Raw genomic sequence first — 21,362 nt, 5'->3', positions numbered from 1 at the left:
ATACTAAATCTCATTAAAGTGATCTCATCCAGTGATCATTTCCAGTTTATTTCTGAGATTTTGCCCACCAATAGTTCATAAAACTGAGTATCAAAGAAGACCTAGTGAAGGAATCATGTCTATTCTGGTCTCATTCACATCTTCTACTTTTATTATTTTGAGTTTTAGTACTAATCATCCTCTATACCCCACATCGGTCAGTTTAAACAAGGGTAACACTATTAGACTTGTATTTTCAGACTGAGTGTAGCTACTTCTTTATATGTATGCACTCAAAATTACAGTATAAAATTTGATCAATAATTTAAAAAGCCCTTTAACCCCTACTTATTTGCCTTTGTTTGTAACAATGAAGTACTAGAATATAGAAGTGTAATTCTCTCATTATTCCTCATAATGCCTGTTGCCTGTGTATGTGTGTGTATATATGTGTATATATATTCACCTTCTCCCTCATCTCTCACTCTCAACTGTGCTTTACAGCTGGGAGGGGTAACATGGGCTAGCCTGATAATTTACTTGGAAGAAAGTAACTTCTAACATGAGTACCATCTGTGGAAAAATAAAATGATGACTCTATATATTTTTCTGAGGTTATGTTAACAACCATCCTTCCCTCCTGAAATAGCAATAACTTTGGGATTTAATGCTCAATTTATTTTTTAAACCCATCCTATGTGGATGATAGCTGTTCCTTTGTGAAGTCTTTTTTTTTTTTTTTTACAAAGAAAAAAACCTTCATTTTTTTTATTATGTGTGTTAATCACCATACATTACATCATTAGCTTTTGATGTATTGTTCCATGATTCATTGTTTGCATATAACACCCAGCGCTCCATGCAGAACGTGCCCTCTTTAATACCCATCACCAGGCTAACCCATCCCCCGGCCCCCCTCCCCTCTAGAAGTCATATGGAATCACCATAGATCTAAAACATTATATAAAGTATACAAGTTCAAAACATTAGTTTATCAATTGACACAGAAATAATTGCTCTGTAACAAATGATACAAACTAAATTTGTAATGACAAATTAATAAACCAGATAGCTAATTTAGTCATATTTAAAAATATTAATGCCAAGTGTTTCAAAATACTCCCAAATATTAGTAAGCTATTTTCTTTACAAAAGATAATTCTTTCATACTAACTTTAAAACCAGGAAGTTTCCAGTTAAAAGTTAAGTCAGTGAACAAAGTTAAGCTATCTTTTTATATTCCCAAACTACAAAATTTTTATCCCTATTAAAGGTAGATTAATTAACATAGTGGTATGTCTACTAAGTGGACTATTACATTCCAGTTTGTTTACAGTATAATCTCCTTTAACTTTACATTTTTTAGAAACACCATTACTAAATATTATTCTTTAAATCTAACTAAAGTCCCTTATGATTCAAAGCTTTGATCAGGGAAACATTTATTAGTCATTACTACAATGTCTTAGATTATACTTTAACTTATATTTCATTTAATGTCATTGCATTCTAGTACTTGATCTCATCAAAGTGATCTTACCAAGTGATCATTTCCAGTTTATTTCAGAGATTTCACCTATACAGAGTGAATAAACTCAGTGTCAATGATAATGCTCATGAGCTTCAAGGTAAAGTGGAATATTTTCTGAAAATATCACCAGGTTGATTTAGAGTCCAGTTTCTAGAATATAGATCCCTGATTACACCATCTTGGAAGATTCACATCCTCTCAAGATAGAGCACTTTGCTAGAATATTGATTATGATTTAAATAACAGCAACACATTGCCAGCAAGATCCCAAATACACAGAAAATGCTATGAAAATATATTCAATCTAAGAATGTCAGATATTTAATCAAGTTAAAAATGAAATTGTTTTATCCATACTGATTCCTTTTTTAAAGGAAATTTTACAACTTTTGAACCAAACCATAATTTTGTTAAAAAAAAAAAAAACTCTTATATGTATATCCACATTATGAGTCAACATCTTCATTCTTACAGAAAACTTACATAAATAAAGGAAATTGACACATTAGAAATGACACAAAATTAGAAAACCTATGGTATTTAAAATAAATGCACACTCATACTTTTTTTTTTTTTTTTGGCCTTTTTAAGTTTTGATTCCAGTTAGTTAACATACAGTGTTATATTACTCTCAGGGAACAATATAGTGATTCAACAATTCCATACATCACCCAGTCCTCCTCATGAAAATTGTACTCCTTAATTCCCATCACCTATTTTACCCATCCCCCCAACTCACCTCCCCTTTGGTAAACATCAGTGTGTTCTCAATAGTTAAGAATCTGTTTCTTGGTTTCTCTTTTTCCCTTTACTAGTTTGTTTTGTTTCTTAAATTACACATATGAGTGAAATCATATGGTATTTGTCCTTCTTTGACTGACTTATTGAACCTAGCCTTATACTCTCTAGCTCCATCCATGGCATTGCAAATGGTAAAATTTCATTCCTTTTTAACAGCTGAATAATATTCGCGTGTTTGTGTGTGCGTGTGACTTCTTTTTTATCCAATCATCAACCAATGGACACTTGGGCTGCTTCCATATCTTGGCTATTGCAAATTGCTATAAACATAGGGGTACAAGTATCCCTTTGATTTAGTATTTTTGTATTCTTTGGGTAAATATCCAGTAGGATTATTGCTAGATTGTAAAGTAGTTCTATTTTTAACTTTTTGAGTAATCTCCATACTGTTTCCCACAGTGGCTACACCAGTTTGCATTCCAACCAACAGTGCAAGAGGGTTCCTTTTTCTCTACATTCTTCCCCATACGTCTTGTTTCTCATGTTGTTGATTTTAGCCATTCTGACAGGTGAGATGATGTCTCAATGTGGTTTTGACTTGCATTTCCTGGATGGTAAGTCATGATTAATACCATTTTATGTCTCTTGGGTATCCAGATGTCTTCTTTGGAGAAATGTCTGTTCATGTCTTCTGCCTATTTTTAATTGAATTATTTATTTTTGGGGTACTGAGTTGTGTAAGTTCTTTATATATTTTGGATACTAACCCATTATCAGATATGTCATTTGGAAATACCTTCTCCCATTATGTAGGTTGCCTTCATTTTTGATTTTGTTTCCCTTGCCTCAGGAGACATATCTAGAAAGAAGGTGCTATGGCTGATGTCACACAAGTTACTGTCTGTGTTGTCTTCTAGGATTTTTATAGTTTTGTATCTCACATTTAGGTCTCTAATCCATTTTGAACTTACTTTTGTGTATGGTATAAGAAAGTGACCCAGTTTCATTCTTTTGCATGTTGCTATCTAGTATTCCCAACACCATTTATTGAAGAGACTTTTTCCCATTGCATATTCTTGCCTCCTTTGTCAAAGATTAATTGACCATATACTTGTAGGTTCATTTCTGGGCTTTCTATTCTGTTCTATTGACCTATAGATTCTTTCTTTCTATTCTGTTCTTTTCAAGATTGTTTTGGTTATTTGGGGTCTTCTGTGGTTCCATACAAATTTTAGGATTGTTTGTTCTAGCTCTGTGAAAAATATTGTTGGTATTTGATAGGGATTGCATGAAGTGTGTAGATTACTTTGGATAGTATGAATATTTTAACAATATTCTTCCAATCCATGAGCATGGAATGTCTTTCCATTTCTTTGTATCATCTTCAGTTTTCTTCATCAGTGTTTTATAGTTTTCAGAGTACAGATCTTTTACCTCTTTGGTTAGGTTTATTCTGAGGTATCTTATTGTTTTTGGTACAGTTGTAAATGAGATTGCTTTCTTAATTTCTCTTTCTGCTGCTTCATTATGAGGGTATAAAAATACAACAAATTTCTGTATTGATTCTGAATCCTGTGACCTTACTATTTCATTTATGAGTTCTAGCAGTTTTTGGCTGAGGTTTTTGGGTTTTATATGTATAATATTATGTCATCTGCAAATAGTGAAAATTTTTTGGATGCCTTTTATTTTTTTGTTGTCTGATTGATAAGGCTAGGACTTCCAGTACTATGTTGAATAAAAGTGGTGAGGGTGGACATCCTTGTCTTGTTTCTGACAGAAGATAAGTTCTCAGTTTTTCCCCATGAAGGTTGTTAACTGTGGGTTTTTCATAAATGTCCTTTATTATGTTGAGGTATGTTCCCTCTAGGCTTACTTTGTTGAAAGGTTTTATCATCATTGGATCTTGTACTTTCTCAAATGCTTTTTTTGTGTCTATTGAAATGATCATATGATTCTTATCCTTTCTCTTATTAATATGATGTATTACATTAATTTGTGAATATTGAACCATCCTTGCAGCCCAGGAAAAAAATCCCACGTAATTGTGGTGAATAATTTTTTTTAATGAATTGTTGGATTCAGTTTACTAGTATTTTGCTAAGGATTTTTACATCTATGTTCATCAGGAATATTGCAGGTAGCTCTTTTTTAGTGGTGTCTTTTTCTGGTTTGGGTTTCAGGGTAATACTGGCCTCAGAATGAATTTGGAAGCTTTCCTTCCTCTTCAATTTTTTGGAATAGTTTGAGGATAGGTATTAACTCTTCTTAAAATTTTTGGTAGAAGGTGCCTGTGAAGCCGTCTGGTCCTGGACTTTTGTTTGTTAGGAGTTTTCTGATTACTGATTCAATTTCTTTGCTGGTTATTGGGCTGTTCAAATTTTCTACTTCTTCCTATTTCAGTTTTGGTAGTTTATGTTTCTAGGAATTTATCCATTTCTTCTAGGTTGTCCAATTGGTTGGCATATTGTTTTTCATATCATTCTCTTGTAATTGTATTTCTGTGGTGTTGGTTATTTCTCCTTTCTCATTCGTGATTTTATTTGCATCTTTTCTCTCTTTTTTCTTGATAAGACTGGCTACAGGTTTATCGACTTCATTGATTTTTTTCAAAGAATCAGTTCTTGGTTTCATTGATATGTTTTGTTTTTTTTTAGTTTTTACACAATTTCTGCTCTAATCTTTATTATTACCTTCCTTCTGCTGCTTTTAGCAGTTTTTTTTTTTTTTACTAGGTCCTTTAGGTGTAAAGTTAGGTTGTTAGAGATTTTTCTTCTAGAGGTAAGCCTGTATTGCTATAAACTTACCTCTTAGACCACTTTTGTTGCATCCCAAAAGTTTTGTAACATTGTGTTTTCATTTGTTTCCCTTTTTTAATTTTATTTCTTGGTTGACCCATTCATTTTTAGTAGCATGTTATTTAATCTCCATGTGTTTGTGGTATTTCCAGATTTTTTTCTTGTGGTTGACTTCTAGTTTGATAGCATTGTCAGAAAAGATGAATGGTATAACTCTGAACTTCTTGAATTCAGCGAGGCTTGTTTTCTGGGCTAATATGTGATCTATTCTGGAGAATGTTCCATGTGCATTATTTTTTTATTTTTTAAAAAATTTTTATTAACATATAATGTATTATTTGTTTCAGGGGAAGAGGTCTGTGATTCATCAGTATTACACAATTCACAGCGCTCACCATAGTACATACCCTCCCCAATGTCCGTAATCCAGCCACCCCATCCCTCCCACCCCTCTCCACTTCAGCAACCCTCAGTTTGTTTCCTGAGATTAAGAGTCTCTTATGGTTTGTCTCCCTCTCTGGTTTCATCTTGTTTCATTTTTCCCCTCCCTTCCCCTATGATCCTCTGTCTTGTTTCTCAAACTTCTCATATCAGTGAGATCACATGATGCTTGTCTTTCTCTGATTGACTTATTTCGCTTAGCATAATACCCTCTAGTTCCATCCACATCGTTGCAAATGGCAAGATTTCATTTTTTGATGGCTGCATAATATTCCATTGTGTATATATACCACATCTTCTTTATCCATTCATCTGTTCATGGACATCTTGCTCTTTCCATAGTTTGGCTATTGTGGACATTGCTGCTATAAACATTCAGATGCATGTGCCCCTTTGGATCACTACATTTGTATCTTTGGGGTAAATACCCAGTAGTGCAATTGCTGGGTCGTAGGGTAGCTCTATTTTGAAGAAATAGTTCCTCTTTTTGAGGAACCTCCATACTGTTTTCCAGAGTAGCTGCACCAGCTTGCATTCCCACCAACAGTGTAGGAGGGTTACCCTTTCTAGCCATTCTGACTGGTGTGAGGTGGTATCTCACTGAGGTTTTGATTTGTATTTCCCTGATGCCAAGCAATGTTGAATACTTTTTCATGTGTCTGTTGGCCATTTGGATGTCTTCTTTGGAAAAATGTCTCTTCATGTCTTCTGCCCATTTCTTGATTGGATTATTTGTTCTTTGGGTGTTGAGTTTGATATGTTCTTTATAGATTTTGGATACTTGCCCTTTATCTGACATGTCACTTGCAAATATCTTCTCCCATTCTGTCAGTTGTCTTTGGTTTTGTTGACTGTTTCCCTTGCTGTGCAAAGGAAAAATATGATAAGGGTAAATACGAAGAAGGGATGGAATATGACTGTAAATATGACTGTAAAATCCCCCTGAGGTGGGATTGCCCCACCCTTGCCAGGGGCCAGGCTAAGTAATCTGCAAGGGTTTGCTCTCGGGAGCTTTTGTTCCCTGAAATCTTTCCATATAGCTTTGGAAGACGAGACTGAAAATGGCGGCCTCCCAGTCCCTGGTCCCGGAGGAGCCGAGAGCTCAGGGTCCCACTCCACAGTGAGCCCCCAGAGAAAAGCAGTCAATCACTCCTGTCTCCCTGGTCTCTGGCCGCACTCCGTGCTCACCCGGGCTGTGACCGAGCGTTTCTATCTCTGGCACCCGACTCGGTGTGGAGTCTCCAAACCCAGCAGATTCCTGTAGTGCGCTCCTGCACCACTCCTCCTGGGGGAGGAAGGGGAGTCTCCCTGATCTGCTGCTTGTTGGGTCCCTGCTCGAAGAGCAGCGGCCCGACTGTGCTGTGGACCACAGTTTATCGCAACCCCGAGCTGAGAGCCCACTCCTTGGCTCCGTCTTTGCAGCCAGCTTCCCCACTCTGATACCTGCGAGCTCTGCTGCACTCAGGCACCCCCAGTCTTTCTGTGACCCCAAGGTTCCTGAGACCACACTGTCACAGTGAGAGTTCCACCCCCGCTTAGCCACCGAGATGACGTCCCTCAGCCAAGCAGACTTCTAAAAGTTCTGATTTTGTGCTCTGTGGCTCTATCACTTGCCAGTAGCAGCTAACAGACGATCCCTCCCCCTACTGTCTATCTTCCGATATTCTTGCCTCAGATTCACTTCTCCGCATGTCCTACCTTCCAGAAAGTGGTCATTTTTCTGTTCAGAGAGTTCCTGCTATTCTTTTCTTTGATCTTCTGTTGAGTTTGTAGGTGTTCTGAATGGTTTGATAGCTATCTAGCTGAATTCCTGGGACCAGATGAAATTTAGGTCTCCTACTCCTCCCCCATCTTGCTCCTCCCCTGCAATGATGTTCCATGTGCATTTAAAAATAATGTGTATTCTGCTGTTTTAGGATGGGATGTTCTAAGTATATCTGTTAAATCCATCTGTTCCACTGTGTCATTCAAAGGCATTGTTTCCTTGTTGATTTTCTGTTGAGGTGATCTGTCCATTCATGTAAAGGGGGTGTTAAGGTCCCTTACTAGTCCCTTACTGTGATCTACTAGCTCCTTTATGTTTGTTATTAACTGTTTTATGTATTTTGGTGCTCCTATGGTGGGTACATAAATATTTACAATTGTTTTATCTTCTTGTTGGTTTGTCCCCTTTTTAGCATATAGAATCCTTCTTTATCTCTTGTTGCAGTCTTTATCTTAACGTCTATTTCGTCCAACATAAGTATTGATACTCCATTTCCCTTTTGACATCTATTTGCATGATAGATATTTCTCCATCCCTTCACTTTGAATCTGCAGGTGTCTTTAGGCCTAAAATGAGTCTGTCTTGTAGGCAGCATATAAATGGGTCTTGTTTTTTAATCCATTCAGTTACCCTGTCTTTTGATTGAATCATTTAGTCCATTTACATTCAGTCATTATTGATAGATATGTATTTATTGTCATCTTATTTGTTTTGTGGTTGTTCATGAATATTTTCTTTGGTGCTTTCTTATCTTTCATGGTTTGCTGATTTTCTTTAGTGATATGTTTGGATTTATTTCTCTTTATTCTTTGCATATTATTTTTTTTTTTTAACACAACACAACTCTTTTTATTTTCCGTAGAAGCTCTTCTTAATATTTAAGATGTTCTGCACTGGAGGCCCCACACTGGGTTACAAAATTGGAATGTAACTGTTAATTTTGGTTCGATGTCTTTGTGAAATGCATTCTGCTATCCACACAATATTTCTCCTTTCTTGTTCCTTCAGCTTTGTGTATGCGTAAAACACACCATAGTGGAATTGCCTGTTGAATGCCAGCACGTTCATTTGTACCTCACGCTCATAAAACACATCCTCCAATGTCTTTCCTCCACTGCCATCACCCACAGCCTCAAACAAAGGCTTGTATACTCCATAATGGTCTGCTACTCTCCTCATCTGATCAAAGTCTTCTGCTTCAGCCAAAAGGCACAACCCTTCAGGGTAGAGTTTGCCACAGGTAGGGTAGAGGGTCTCCCGGTCGTCTTTGCTCAGTTCAGTGCCAAAGGAGTTAAGAGTGATGATAAAAGCACATCTGTCAGCCTCAAACTCAAGAATAGGACACATGATTTCTGCTGTGACATCACCATGATTCTTACAGAATTTATAGAATGCCTCGAGGTAAGATTTGTACAGTTTATTGCGCAGTAATTCAATATTCAGTTCATCAAAGGTATTTTCAGACATACAGTCTTGAAAGAATGGAGCTAATGGTGTTTCCACCAGAACAGCTTTAAAGAGATCAGAAGGTGTCTCCGCAATGTTGACTGCATCCATTTCCGTGAAACGGCCCAACGGGTGGCACTTGACCAGAATTTCTTTCACAGGTTTTTTTTTTTTGCAATGCACCGTTCATCAGTAGAATCACATTGTCTATCATGTAACTGCACGTCATGTATGTAAAAAATGTGCTCAGGGGTTCCAAGGAATGATTCCGGAAATATTCACATTCTCTGCATAGCTTTTTCCTCATCTCTGTGTCAGTTTTGGAAACAGTAAGAGGATTTGTTTGATGAGCCAAGAAGTTTCCATAATCAGTGGTCTGGAGATGAATTTTCACATCTTCCAGGGTCTCCCACTGGACCAGGTTGATGTAGTCCTGCTGGGTCAGGAGGCTGGTCTTGCACCATCACACCAGGCCTTCCAGGTAGCCATGGTCCACGTTAAAGTAGAACTCGGCAGCCTCAAGCATGGGGAAAGAGATCACAGCCAGTTTGGGCTGAAGCAGCTCTGGATCCTAGTGGGCTCCTCTGCATATTATTGTTTTTTGATATAAGTTTACCATTAGGTTTGTATATAACCTCTTTTGCATATAGCAATCTATATTAAATTAATGGTCATTAAGTTTGAACCCATTCTTCCTGCCTTTTCTCCCCATATTTTAGGTATATGTTATTTATGTATTATTTTTTGAGAGAGAGAGAGCAAGAGCTGGGGATGGAGGGGCAAAAGGAGAAGGAGAGAGAATCTTAAGCAGGCTCCATGCCTAGTGCAGAGCCTGACATGGAGCTCAATCTCACAGCCCTGAGATCATGGCCTGAGCTGCAATCAAGAGTCAGATGCTTAACTGAGCCACCCAGGAGCCCCTTATTTTACATCCTTTTAATTTGTGAGTTCCTTGGCTAATTTTTTACAGAAATATTCATTTTTACTGCTTTTGTGTTTCCTACCTTTATAATGTCACTTTGGGGCTCTCTTTTCCACTGAAAGTGTTTCTTTTAATATTTCTTGCAGGGCTGGTTCAGTGGCTATGAACTCCTTTAGTTTTTGTTTGGGAAACTCTCTCTCTCCTTCCATTCTTAACGATAGCCTTGCTAGAGACTATTCTGGCTGCAGAATTTTCCTACTCAGCACTTTGACCTATATCATACCACTCTCTTTTGGCTTGCCAAGTTTCTGCTGAGAAACTCCCTGTTAGGCATATGGGTTTTGCTTATAAGTTAGTGTCTTTTCTTGTCTTAATGTTTTTAACATGTTTTTCTTTATTACCATATTTTGCCAATTTAGTTACACTATGTCTTGGTGTGGATCTGTTTTTGTTGATTTTGATGAGTTCTCTGTGCCTGTTGGATCTGGATATGTGTTCCCTTCCCCCAGATTAGGGAAGTTTTCAGCTATTATTTATTCTAATAAATTGTCTGCTCCCTTTTATATCTCTTCTTTTGGGACCCCCATAATATGAATACTATGTTTGATGGACTTACTGTTTTCCTTAAGTCTATTCTCAATTTGCTTAGTTCTTTCTCTCCCTTTTGTTCTAGCTTGATTACTTTCCACTCCTCTGTCTTCCAGGTCATTAATTCTTTCTTCTTCTTCCAGCCTGCTGTTCATTGCATCAAGTATGTTTCTCATTTCATTTATTGAGCCCTTTATCTCTATGATCTTATCTCTGTGTTAAGGGTCTCACTCATGTCTTCTACTCTTTTCTCAGGTCCAGTGACTATCCTTATGATCATTACTTTGAATTCTCTATCAGGAATGTTACTTTGTCTGTGGCCTTGTCCTGTTCTTTCAATTGGGATAAATTTCTCTGTCTTCTCATTTTGTCTAAGTCTTTGTGCCTGTTTCTCTGTTTAGGAAAGTCAGCTACATCTCCTTTTCTTGAGGGCTATGGCCTTATGAAGAAGAGGTTCTGTGGTGCCCCGCCACGAGGTGCTACCTATTCCCCAGGGCCTGGTGCTCTAATGTGTGCTGTGTGTGCCCTGCTCTTTTTTCCTGGCCTCTTTATCCTTCAGGCCAGTCATCTGCAGGGGCTCTCTCTATTTTGGGCAGTGTTTTGTCTGTGGCCTGAAAGTGGTGCCTTTTAATTAGGTATGCTCTGGTCTATTTGTGAAATGAGACCTGTCACCACCACCACCAGAACTGAAGCTCTGCAAAACTCCTGAGTCAGGATATGTGGTGTTGGCCAGGGTTTGTGCCAGTATTCTAGTGGAGGGGCCCACTGTGCTGGGACTGAGGCATGTGTGACTAGGAGGGGTTGTTCCACCACAGCATAGGGTACAGAGCTTATGTAAGCAAGTTATGTAGGGAGTGTTAGCATTCTGCTGGCTCCCACAGGTGGCCCTGTGCTTATTCCCTGAGGAGCAGGGGAGAAAAATGATACCTTCCAGGTCCTTTGTTCCATCGCTCTGGAAATGGTCTGAGATGAGTGAATCACCTCCCCACTGTGTGCTCCAGACATTCTTCAGATGGCTGTTTCCATGCTGTATGTCCTGGGGCTGTTTGTCTTCTCTCCAAGAGCAGTGCAATGCCCTGCAGGCCCTATCTCAGCCAAGCCACTGACCTTTAAAACTTATCTTTAAGAGCTTCTGGTTGCAAGAATTCCTGAAATTTGTCCCCTCTTACTTTCCAAGGCAGTTGCTGCAAGCCAATTGCTATGGGGATTCATTTTCCTCTGTGGTCCCTTGTATGGTTGTCTGTCTCTCACTTTTCATGACTGTGGCTCCCTCCCCATCACAGCATCCATAATCCATTTCTCTCCCAAACTATATCTCTGCCTGGCTTCTGCCTTCAATGTGGCCTCTTCTCTCCCTTTAGTTGTGGAGTTTGTTCTGTCAGTCTTCAGGTCAATTTCTGGGATACTTAGGATGATGTGATAGTTATCTAGTTGTATTCATGGGATGAGGTGAACCTAAGGTCCTCCTAGTCCACCATCTTCTTCCAACCTCCTTTACATCAGAAAAATTATGACAATACAGATAAGGGTTTCTTTAAATAGCTATGTTGAACAAAACTAAGTATTCCTTATAGATGAGTTATTGAACCAAGACAACAACTCAGAAAAAAATATAGCCATTTCAAATTTCTTTGGCTAACCAAAATTCTAGAAACCAATAAAGAAATTATGGAAACATAATGAATTTCTGGAAATTCACACATTAGCTGCCATAGTAACAAATAGTGCTGTTTTATTAAATATAATATCTTCGGGCACCTGGGTGGCTCAGTTGGTTAAGCGACTGCCTTCGGCTCAGGTCATGATCCTGGAGTCCCGGGATCGAGTCCCGCATCGGGCTCCCTGCTCAGCAAGGAGTCTGCTTCTCCCTCTGATCCTCTCCTCTCTCGTGCTCTCTATCTCTCATTCTCTCTCTCTCAAATAAATAAAATCTTTAAAAAAATAAATATCTTCAGAATACATATATATACACTCATTATGTACATATATATTGTGAACATAGGAATATCTATCTCTCTCCAAATATATCTCCATTCCATTCCTAAAATTCACACTTAGTGCTAAACAATTTTATTCTATGCATTATTTCTTTTCATTTAGAATCATACGGTATAAATGATAGCATGGTAAATTTAAAAGTTGCTTTCTGGATATCTGATACTTTTACCTAAATACTTTGTCATCATGAAGAAATTTAAATGTGAATAATTTGTGGCACCAAACTGATCCAGAAATCTGAATGTTATATGCAAAAATATAATGGGCACTCAGAAGAGTATAATTTTTACTTTCTATTTGTTTGTTTCTTAGAACTCTAGATGGTATAGGACAGCCATTGCTAAATACTTGTTTCTAGTTCTTATATATAAATGAAAAAGTATCAGAGTGGTTGACTGAACGATTTGTAAAATTAACACTGAGAAGTGAATTTTTCTTCCTATTTCTCAGGCACCATGTTGAATATTATCAATGAATACAAATGAGAATGTAAAATAAATAAGCTAAAGCTTGCATTATTAAAAACTATATGCAAATGTTTATTTAAATGGCAAATTCCCTTGAGCATTTAAAAATATTTGCAAACAGATTGTTAACTGTGACTGATAGGCAAAGATAGTAAAGCTACAGCATTAGTAGCTGTTGCCAGCCAAGGATCAACTAGAAATTGAGATTGAGCAGCTGTGAAGCTACAGAGAAAGTTAATTGCCAAAATAATTATAAATAAAGCGTACAAAAATTAATTTCCACACAATTTTCAGGGGTAATAATATTATGTATGTAATACAGTGTGAAAGGCATTCTGGCCCATTGACCTATGAATAAATAAGGGAAAGGAAGGGAGGAAGGGAGGAAATCACAAATATAACATTACTATTAATTTCCCTACTATGATTCTGAATAAATTTTTTTAATTCTCCCTTCCTTCAACAAATACTTATTGAATTGTTGCCTTTTATTTTGGGTATAATATATACCCAGGTATATAGTATTGGTATATAATGTGCAAAGGAGAATAGCCAATGCCTCTGTGGGGCTTTTACTCCAAAATAAGAATACACATAAGCAAACAAGTTAATTGTAGATAGATCAGGACAAGTTCTGCAAAGTATAAAGATGTGATGAGAATGAGGATGGGGACATAGCACTGGGACACAACCTCTCTGAGTAGGTGAGATTTGAACTGAGTCCTGAAGAATATGAAAGGAGGAAGCCTTTTAGACAAGCATCATTGTGAGCTGAGAAAACATCATCTTCAAGACCCTAAAGCAGCCAAACATGTTTACTGCAGTGAAATACTAGATAATTAACTGATTTTTTCTCCTTTCACTTTTCTCGAAGATAATCAGGATCCTATTAACTCTGCTGTCTGTGACTAAACACTGGTATGTTTCTCATTTTTATACCCAAAATCCAAGATATTAAAGGCACCACCGATTTCACTTTATATTAGACCTGTCTGAGGTGCTGGCTTACTTTTGTATATAGATATCCCTACGATTCACAGCTTGTGATTTTAGTATCACTATGGTTTCATTTCATTTTCTAGTTAAGAATAGAAAATATGCCTAGTCAAGATATTTGCTTGGAGAGTAACCCAATACTATCAGATTACTTTTACAAAACCAAAATTATCAGGGAACTTCAATATTGTACTATCTTATTTCTGATATTGCCATTTTAAATATTATCAAATATTTCTACTGTTGAATTATAATTTCAAAGAGCTCATGCTATTTTATTTTTTTAAGATTTTATCCATTTACTTGACAGAGATAGCTACAGCAAGAGAGGGAACAAAAGCGGGGGGAGTGGGAGAGGGAGAAAGAGGCTTCCGGCTGAGCAGGGAGCCCGATGCAGGGCTTGATCCCAGGACCCTGGGATCATGACCTGAGCCGAAGGCAGTCGCTTAACCTACTGAGCCACCCAGGCACCCCAAGTTCATGCTATTTTAGATCTCCCTAATCCTTCTGCAAAGACTGACCGTTCTCCCATTTGCCAACTGGTAAACTGCAGAGCATGCTCAGCTATTACCAGTTCCAGGCAAACTTCCACTCCCCTTCTCTCGTCTTATGCTTCTCTGTGGACCTTGTAGATACCATTATCAACTGATCATACAGTATTATCTGTCCCCCACACTAGACTGCTTAACATTTTGATTGTATATAGGACTTCACATATATTGATTTGATGAAATGTTTGTTGATGTTAGGGGGGAAATGTCCTATTGGCAACCTTCCCTGTGCTAATCTGGGGATTGTCATACTGATAGAGGAAATTCACTAGTCTGAAAAATCTCCTATTTTGAAACACTTCACTTATATAAAGGGACTTTTAAATAAGATTTTATTGATTTCAGAGAGAACACACATACAAAAGTAGGGGGAGCAGTAGAGGTAGCTGTAGAGGGAGAGAGAGAGAAGCAGGCTCCCCATGGAGCAGGGAGCCCAATGCAAGGCTCCATCCCAGGACACTGAGATCATGACCTGAGCTGAAGGAAGACACTTAACCCACTGAGCCGCCCAGGTGCCCCTAATTAATGGGACTTTTAAACAGCCTAGATTTGATTGTCCATGCTCCAAGATATAAATTTCTATGTGGCTAGGTACCAAAAGTGAGGGTCCAGATGACTTAATGACCCAGATTCTTAATGATTATCTGTTATATAATGGTTTGGCTAAAGTTTATGAAGAAAGTTTTTATTCCATAGAGTGGTAAATTTAGCCATGATGACAACTGCCAAAGAGAGTGTGACTAATTATTAAACTCACATTGCATTCATAAGTTTCATTTTTTTCCCAATATTAATGAATGGGTTGATAGTACTAGTCTATCTAAAAGGTCACTTCATCTGTGACATTCTTTCTGTAATCTTTCCATCAATATTAAGACAAAGGTAAATGCCATATTCTTGTGTGGTTTGCTTTGAAAACATTTAGCAAATGCCAAGCCATTGTAATTCTTCTAGCCACTCAATATAAAAGGAAGCTGTGGATTATTTTTATTTTCCTTCAGCAATGAATCAACAGACAATGATGCTTTTTACAAGTCAAGATAAACATAAAAAAGATCCTGGGCTCTCCAGATGAATCAGGTAACCTTTGGTGTTTCAAGAGGTGCTCACTCTGTAGGAGCATATGTTCTTGCAGGCAACAAGCCCCAAACAATTATTATCTAAATATTAAATTTGTAACAAATTATTATAGACCTTATTAAATCATTTAGATATTTGATGCCTGTTTCTCTTCTCACTCAGTCTGAAAATGGTGAAATATGTGTATCGAGAGGTGGTAAAATATGGTCGTTATGAGCATGGACACAGAAGATAGACTGCTTCTGTGTAAAATCCAGCCTGCAGGGGCGCCTGGGTGGCTCAGATGGTTAAGCGTCTGCCTTTGGCTTGGGTCATGGTTTCAGGGTCCTGGGATCAAGCCCCGCATCGGGCTCCCTGCTCGGTGGGAGGCCTGCTTCTCCCTCTCCTTCTGCTGTTTCCTCTGCTTGTGCTCTCTCGCTCTGTCAAAAAAAAAAAAAAAAAAAAAAAAAAATCCAGCCTGCAACTTACTAGCTATGTAACTTCAGACAACATGTTTCTGTGCAGTACCTTTCTCTGTGCTTCAGTTTCTTCATCCGTAAAATAAGACTACTACTAGTACCTGCCTTACAGTGTTGTTGTATGGATTAAATGAGTGGTATGCCAAGTAGTTATATAGAATCTGGCACATGAGAAGTTCTGTATAAGTGTGAGCTTCCATTACTATTATTATATGTACTTCCTAGGTCTCTATTACTCAAAAATCAGCCCTCCTTAAAACATGGACAGTAAATGTTCCCCAGTGGTGGATGCTGTAATATTGACTTGGGGTATGGGTTGGAAATTAGTAGAGTTAATTCCAAATGTCAATTCATTTGGTCAATTGACCTATAGTGATAATACAGATTGTTTATACAAATAAGCCATGAAGTTTTCCACGATGGAATTTATAATGCCATAGTGAAAAGAAATTTAGTAAAATGCAGGATAGAGAAAGTGCTCAATAAAGGCATGGGTGTAATTTAATTTGGGTGGCCTTGCAAGGTTTTTAATTATTATTCAGATGAGATATTTGGACTGAAAGTAGAAAGATATATATGATTTTGACAGGTGGACATGGTTGGATAATGGGGTTTGTTGTGGCTAAGTCACCAGATATGTAATATAGATGATGATAGATATAGATATATAATTGTAGGTGATTGGACAAATAGATTAGATATTGATTGGGAATGTTAGAAATCTTAAATGCCTCACTAAGGAAACTAAGGAAACTGACACATCTTGAGATGAGAAAGCCAGTGTAAGTGTTTAAACAGAGGGGAGATATAACTGAATCTGACTGTTAGAAATAAAATATTGGCAGTTGTATAAAGAATGTCCAAGAAACTTTTGGTGAACTAATTCATGCTTTGAACTTCTATACCTACCACAAACACAGTACAAAAATTATAAAAAAAATAATAATACCAGATGTACTCCTCTATGGAACAGAAAAGGAATAATAACCCAGAGTGGTGAGAACTGTGGCATTCAGCTCCACCCCACTAGTATCTGTACCCAAAAGCAAGAATAATTACTGGTGGGGTAATGAGGGCAAGAAGGACTGCTGCCAGATACCACATTGAAGGGGCAGCCCAAGGACTTTGCTGTTCCCTGGAAGAGAAGAGAAGATCACTGTCCTGCAGACTGGAACTCCAACTTATACAAGGTAAATATACCTGAAGTAAATATAAAAAGCCACCTGGACTGAACTTGGTCCAAATTAATCTTCTACCAACTTCATGAAAGGGAAGGAGCCCTCAGTGAACAAGTTAAAACCTATCATCAGACTTGAAGCATGGGGAAGATAAGTTCCCAAAATGAACACTCCCAATGGCAGAAGAAAAACTAAAAGACAAACGACCAACAAAATCACCAGTTGAAAGAGGAATTCACTGCCAAAATGGAAGAAAATAATAAAATGAGTTATGATCCAAGAGTATATAATTAATATCTATTATAAAAAGAATAAATTATGAAAGACAAAGAGATGCATATGAACCAGGAGGAAGTGGACAAGAGATTTTTAAAAATTTAAGGAAAATTTAATTCTATCTAATTTTGTTTTCAGTCAGTCAAAGAGAAAATGGCAATTTATAAAATAGTAAATTGGTAACTCGGGATAAAGCAAAGTTTTTCAATAAAAAAATTTTATTTCTAAATTATTTTTAATGTCATTTTTAAATGAAAAAATTAAACACAGAAAGCCGATGAGAACCACTACAATACTTTTAATAGGGAAGAAAAAAATGGAATGGTAGAAAAAAATAAAATATGAAGTGAGAATGATTGAGGACTTTCCAGTTTTAAAGAATGATGTGAGCTTTCAGATTAATGGTACCTATCTAGTGCTAACTAGTATAAAAAATAAATTTGTACCTTGATATTAAATATAAAACCCTAGAAAGGAAAAGGGCCATTACATGACAAGATAAAGAAGCTACTGAGAACATATGACAGCTTTGAACTTGTATGTACTTAAAACCATAAATGAATGTTTTTTAAAACTCAGGATGAATTACAAGGAAAAATGGGGATGTATCAATATATCTCTCTCAGGTAATAAGAATAATATTAAAAAACAAGGATATAAACAAATGATCTAATATAAATATAAAAACCTGAAATCCACAAATATACGATGTTCACTTTTTTTTAAAGCATGCATGGAAACTTAACAAAAATTAACTACACATAGATGAAAGAAAAAAGACATTTCAAAGAATGGTATGCTAAAATCCACATTTCTTTTTACAGTGATGAGAGAGCACTTTCCCGAAGCTTTCTATCTTAGATATCAAAGCTAATGACGATGATGAGTATCAATTTACCCATCAAATGCAAAACCTGTTTTCTAAAATGTCATTATAGGACTCAACAGAGAATTGCAACCTTCTGTAGAATTTATGGACACTTAAAATATGAACATGTTCTCTTATTATACTTCTGACTCAATTCCCATTTACCTGTTGGATTTATTTCCTTATCTTCAAAATAAGGAGATTTGATTATGTAACTGTTAAGGACCCTTCCGGATAAGTATTTGCATTATAATACATCTTTTAATCTTTCAACTGCTGCATTTTCTCCATGTTTCTTATAGAAATAGTTTGCCTTTCTTAAAAGATAGTTTGGAGAATCAGGCAAACCTGATCTTGAATCACGTCCTGCCACTCACTAATTGTATAACTTTACATGAGTTATTTATGCTGTTGAGCTCAGCTCTTCCATCTCTGAAAAGGCGGCAAAAATAAAATCAACCTCAATTTTCAATGATATAAAAATGTTTTGAAGTGTCAACCAATGTTGAACCAAAAAATTGCAAGTCACCTATTAAGTGCTTGGCATTAAATGTGATAGATTAGAGAGAGAGAATCTAGAGTATGGAACACATAGTATTAATTCCTTCCCTCTCTATTCCTTACCTTTCTCACTAAGTCTTTCTCCCCAAGCACTAGGTATCACTCAGCATCGACAAGCCATGTTAGAATGGGCATGGAGGGGGCGCCTGGGTGGCTCAGTTGGTTAAGCATCTGCCTTCCTCTAGGTCATGATCTCCGGGTCTTGGATTGAGCCCTACATTGGACTTCCTACTCACTAGGGAGTCTGCATCTCTCTCTTTCTCCCTCTGCCTCTCCCCACTGCTCAGTCTCTCTCAAATAAAATCTTAAAAAAAAAAAAAAAGGGCATGCGCAAGAAAACAAGGCGCAATGGTCTGAGGAGGAAGAGTCTCCCCACTGGAAAACTGGACATCTGAAACCTAAGCATACTGTTGTGGCCCAATAAAATTCCAATGTCAGACATAGTTTATGGGTGTTCGTCTCCAGCTCTTTGTTGAGCACAATACTATGAGAGCTGCTCAGCAATTTGCAGAACATAATAGCAAGGCAGACACTCTCTCTGCTCTTTTCATAATTTATACTAAATTGATGCAGGCAGATAGCATGAAATGGCTTTTTGCTTTCCAAGTTTGAAGCAACTAATGAATCATTTATGTGTTATTTTCCTTGTTGGGAAATTAAATATTCTCCATATTGAGGATTTTAGAATATTTGAGAGGGGAAAATTATTCAATTTGCCTTATGTGATGATAACCTACACTGTAATTCAAGCAAATCTACTTCTCAGGATATAAAATTTCAAGGCATTCAGACAGGAATATTGTCTCAGTTTTTTGTGGGATTTTCATATCTGTTTTTAATTTAGTCTTTAAATTTCATACTAGATACAAAGTAAATTTTCTCACTTTCTTCACTACAATTTTTAACCTTTACAAAATAAAATCTCATTTTAGATTAGGCTGTGGCAAATTTTTCTCTTAAAGGCATTGAAAAATTTCAAATTTATGGTCAAACAGTACATTAAACAAACCAAAAGACAAATATTCAAAAATTGAACTCACATTAACTCTAAACGCACATTGCCGCAAGAAAACTCTAAAAGTAGCTTTACTAAATGAACCGCATTACTAAAATATGCAACATTCTAGATCCCTCACCTTTTCTGTGCTTTGTCTCTAAGAAAGATTGCATAAAAACAGAAACAAGTAGATTGTTAGAAAGGATTCTTCTTTCCTTAGCAACCTGGATACTTAGCAAGACTTATTATCAGACTTTCATTTTTTTCTTTCAATGAAACAAAAATCCCTTTGTACCTTACTTCCCCATTCCTGGGGTCAATTAGGACATATAGATGTCTTGGACATATGCATAAGTGGGAAGGTGACTGATTTCATGTTCATTTCACATATTCCAAAATCCCTACTGTCCGGAAATTCTTCCTCTCATCCACTTAAAAATCTGAGATTAAGCTACAAATGAACATGAAATGTTTATATGTTAGGTTGGCAGAGGGCTCTATACTATTATTCATCCAAAATAATTTAACAGTTACCTGAGCCAGATGTTATTCTTTATCCCATTACCATATAGTTGATCAGATAAAGTAGTATCAAAAAAAATTTTTTTTAAAGAGAACAGTGATGCACATGATATTTAAAAATTTGCAGTGGAACAGGAAGAAGAAACCAGAAATGTCCGGAAATTTAATTTAAAGGTAAAAGGCATTGAAAATGAAGTGTAAGCAAAATCAGGTAAGGAATGAAGGGTTATAGATACTGATGAACAACAAGTTTCAGAGGAGTCTTTTCAGTGAGTTTCCATTTTACAGATGTTTTGATCTTATTGTTGGATCCTATAAAAATGTCTGGGTTTGGTTGTTTGCATTGATACTACCAGGTAGTCATTCCAAAAAAAGAACCATTCTGCCCCCTCCATACCCCCTTGTTTTCTAAATGTATGTCAATTGCTTTTCTCCTTTCTCTTTGTCATTATAGATAAGAATGCATTCAAACCAAACAATGAATCATGGAACACTACATCAAAAACAAATGATGTAATATATGGTGATTAACATAATAAAAAAATTAATAAAAAAGAATGCGTTCAAACAATTTGTGCTGTCAGGAAAGAAAGAAGGTGAATAAAAATGCAGAGGAGAACATCAGTTCTGGTTCAAATTTCCCATCTCATTACATCATATTGCTAGATTTTAAGAATTTTCTGCCATGTTATATTGGCAAGTTCTTACCTTACTTTCAGTTCCCATTCCAGAGATGAGATAAAAGCTCTGGATCTTCAAATCTTGACTATCCAAAACTAGATAATCACTCTTTCTTCATTCCACACAAAGTAAAAATCAAAAACCGTTTACTTTGATCCAAGTATTCTGTTTATGACATGTTTAAAGCTTCCACATCTTTGACAAAAGTAGTCTTCTTCCAGAAGTAAAAGCTATGTATAATTACTGGTATTTCAATCACTGATATTCACTAGGAAATTTACATGATAAGCCTTCTTCTGAAAGCCCCAAATAGGTATACCGCCATCACTGTACCAATACCTATTACATGGCCTCTCCTCACTTCCTGAAGATATGAACGTCATCCCAAACACCAACCTCTCCTCTAGTCACTGTGCTTAAGACTACCCCTAACTGACAAGGGACGTCTTTCCGTGAGATAAGAGCTGTTACAACAATTTGTAGAATGTGAAAGCTCTGTCCAAATGATCAGTATCACA

The 21,362-nt window shown here is 36.8% G+C and overlaps 2 protein-coding genes across 2 annotated transcripts in view; one reads left to right on the top strand and one right to left on the bottom strand.

Moving 5' to 3' along the window:
• GPC5 (glypican 5) overlaps window positions 1-21,362 on the top strand; it is a 1,342,862-nt gene that overhangs the window by 1,238,958 nt on the left and 82,542 nt on the right. The gene's annotated exons all lie outside the window — the stretch shown is intronic.
• LOC113919873 (V-type proton ATPase subunit d 2-like) lies at window positions 8,168-9,227 on the bottom strand. The gene is given in 2 exon segments (XM_035726758.1): window positions 8,168-8,863; window positions 8,865-9,227. Coding segments are annotated over 2 exon segments (1,059 nt in total).

This window comes from Zalophus californianus, chromosome 3 (assembly GCF_009762305.2).
Source record: "Zalophus californianus isolate mZalCal1 chromosome 3, mZalCal1.pri.v2, whole genome shotgun sequence".
NCBI classification, from domain to species: Eukaryota; Metazoa; Chordata; class Mammalia; order Carnivora; family Otariidae; genus Zalophus; species Zalophus californianus.
This window is presented reverse-complemented; position numbering and strand designations above follow the sequence as displayed.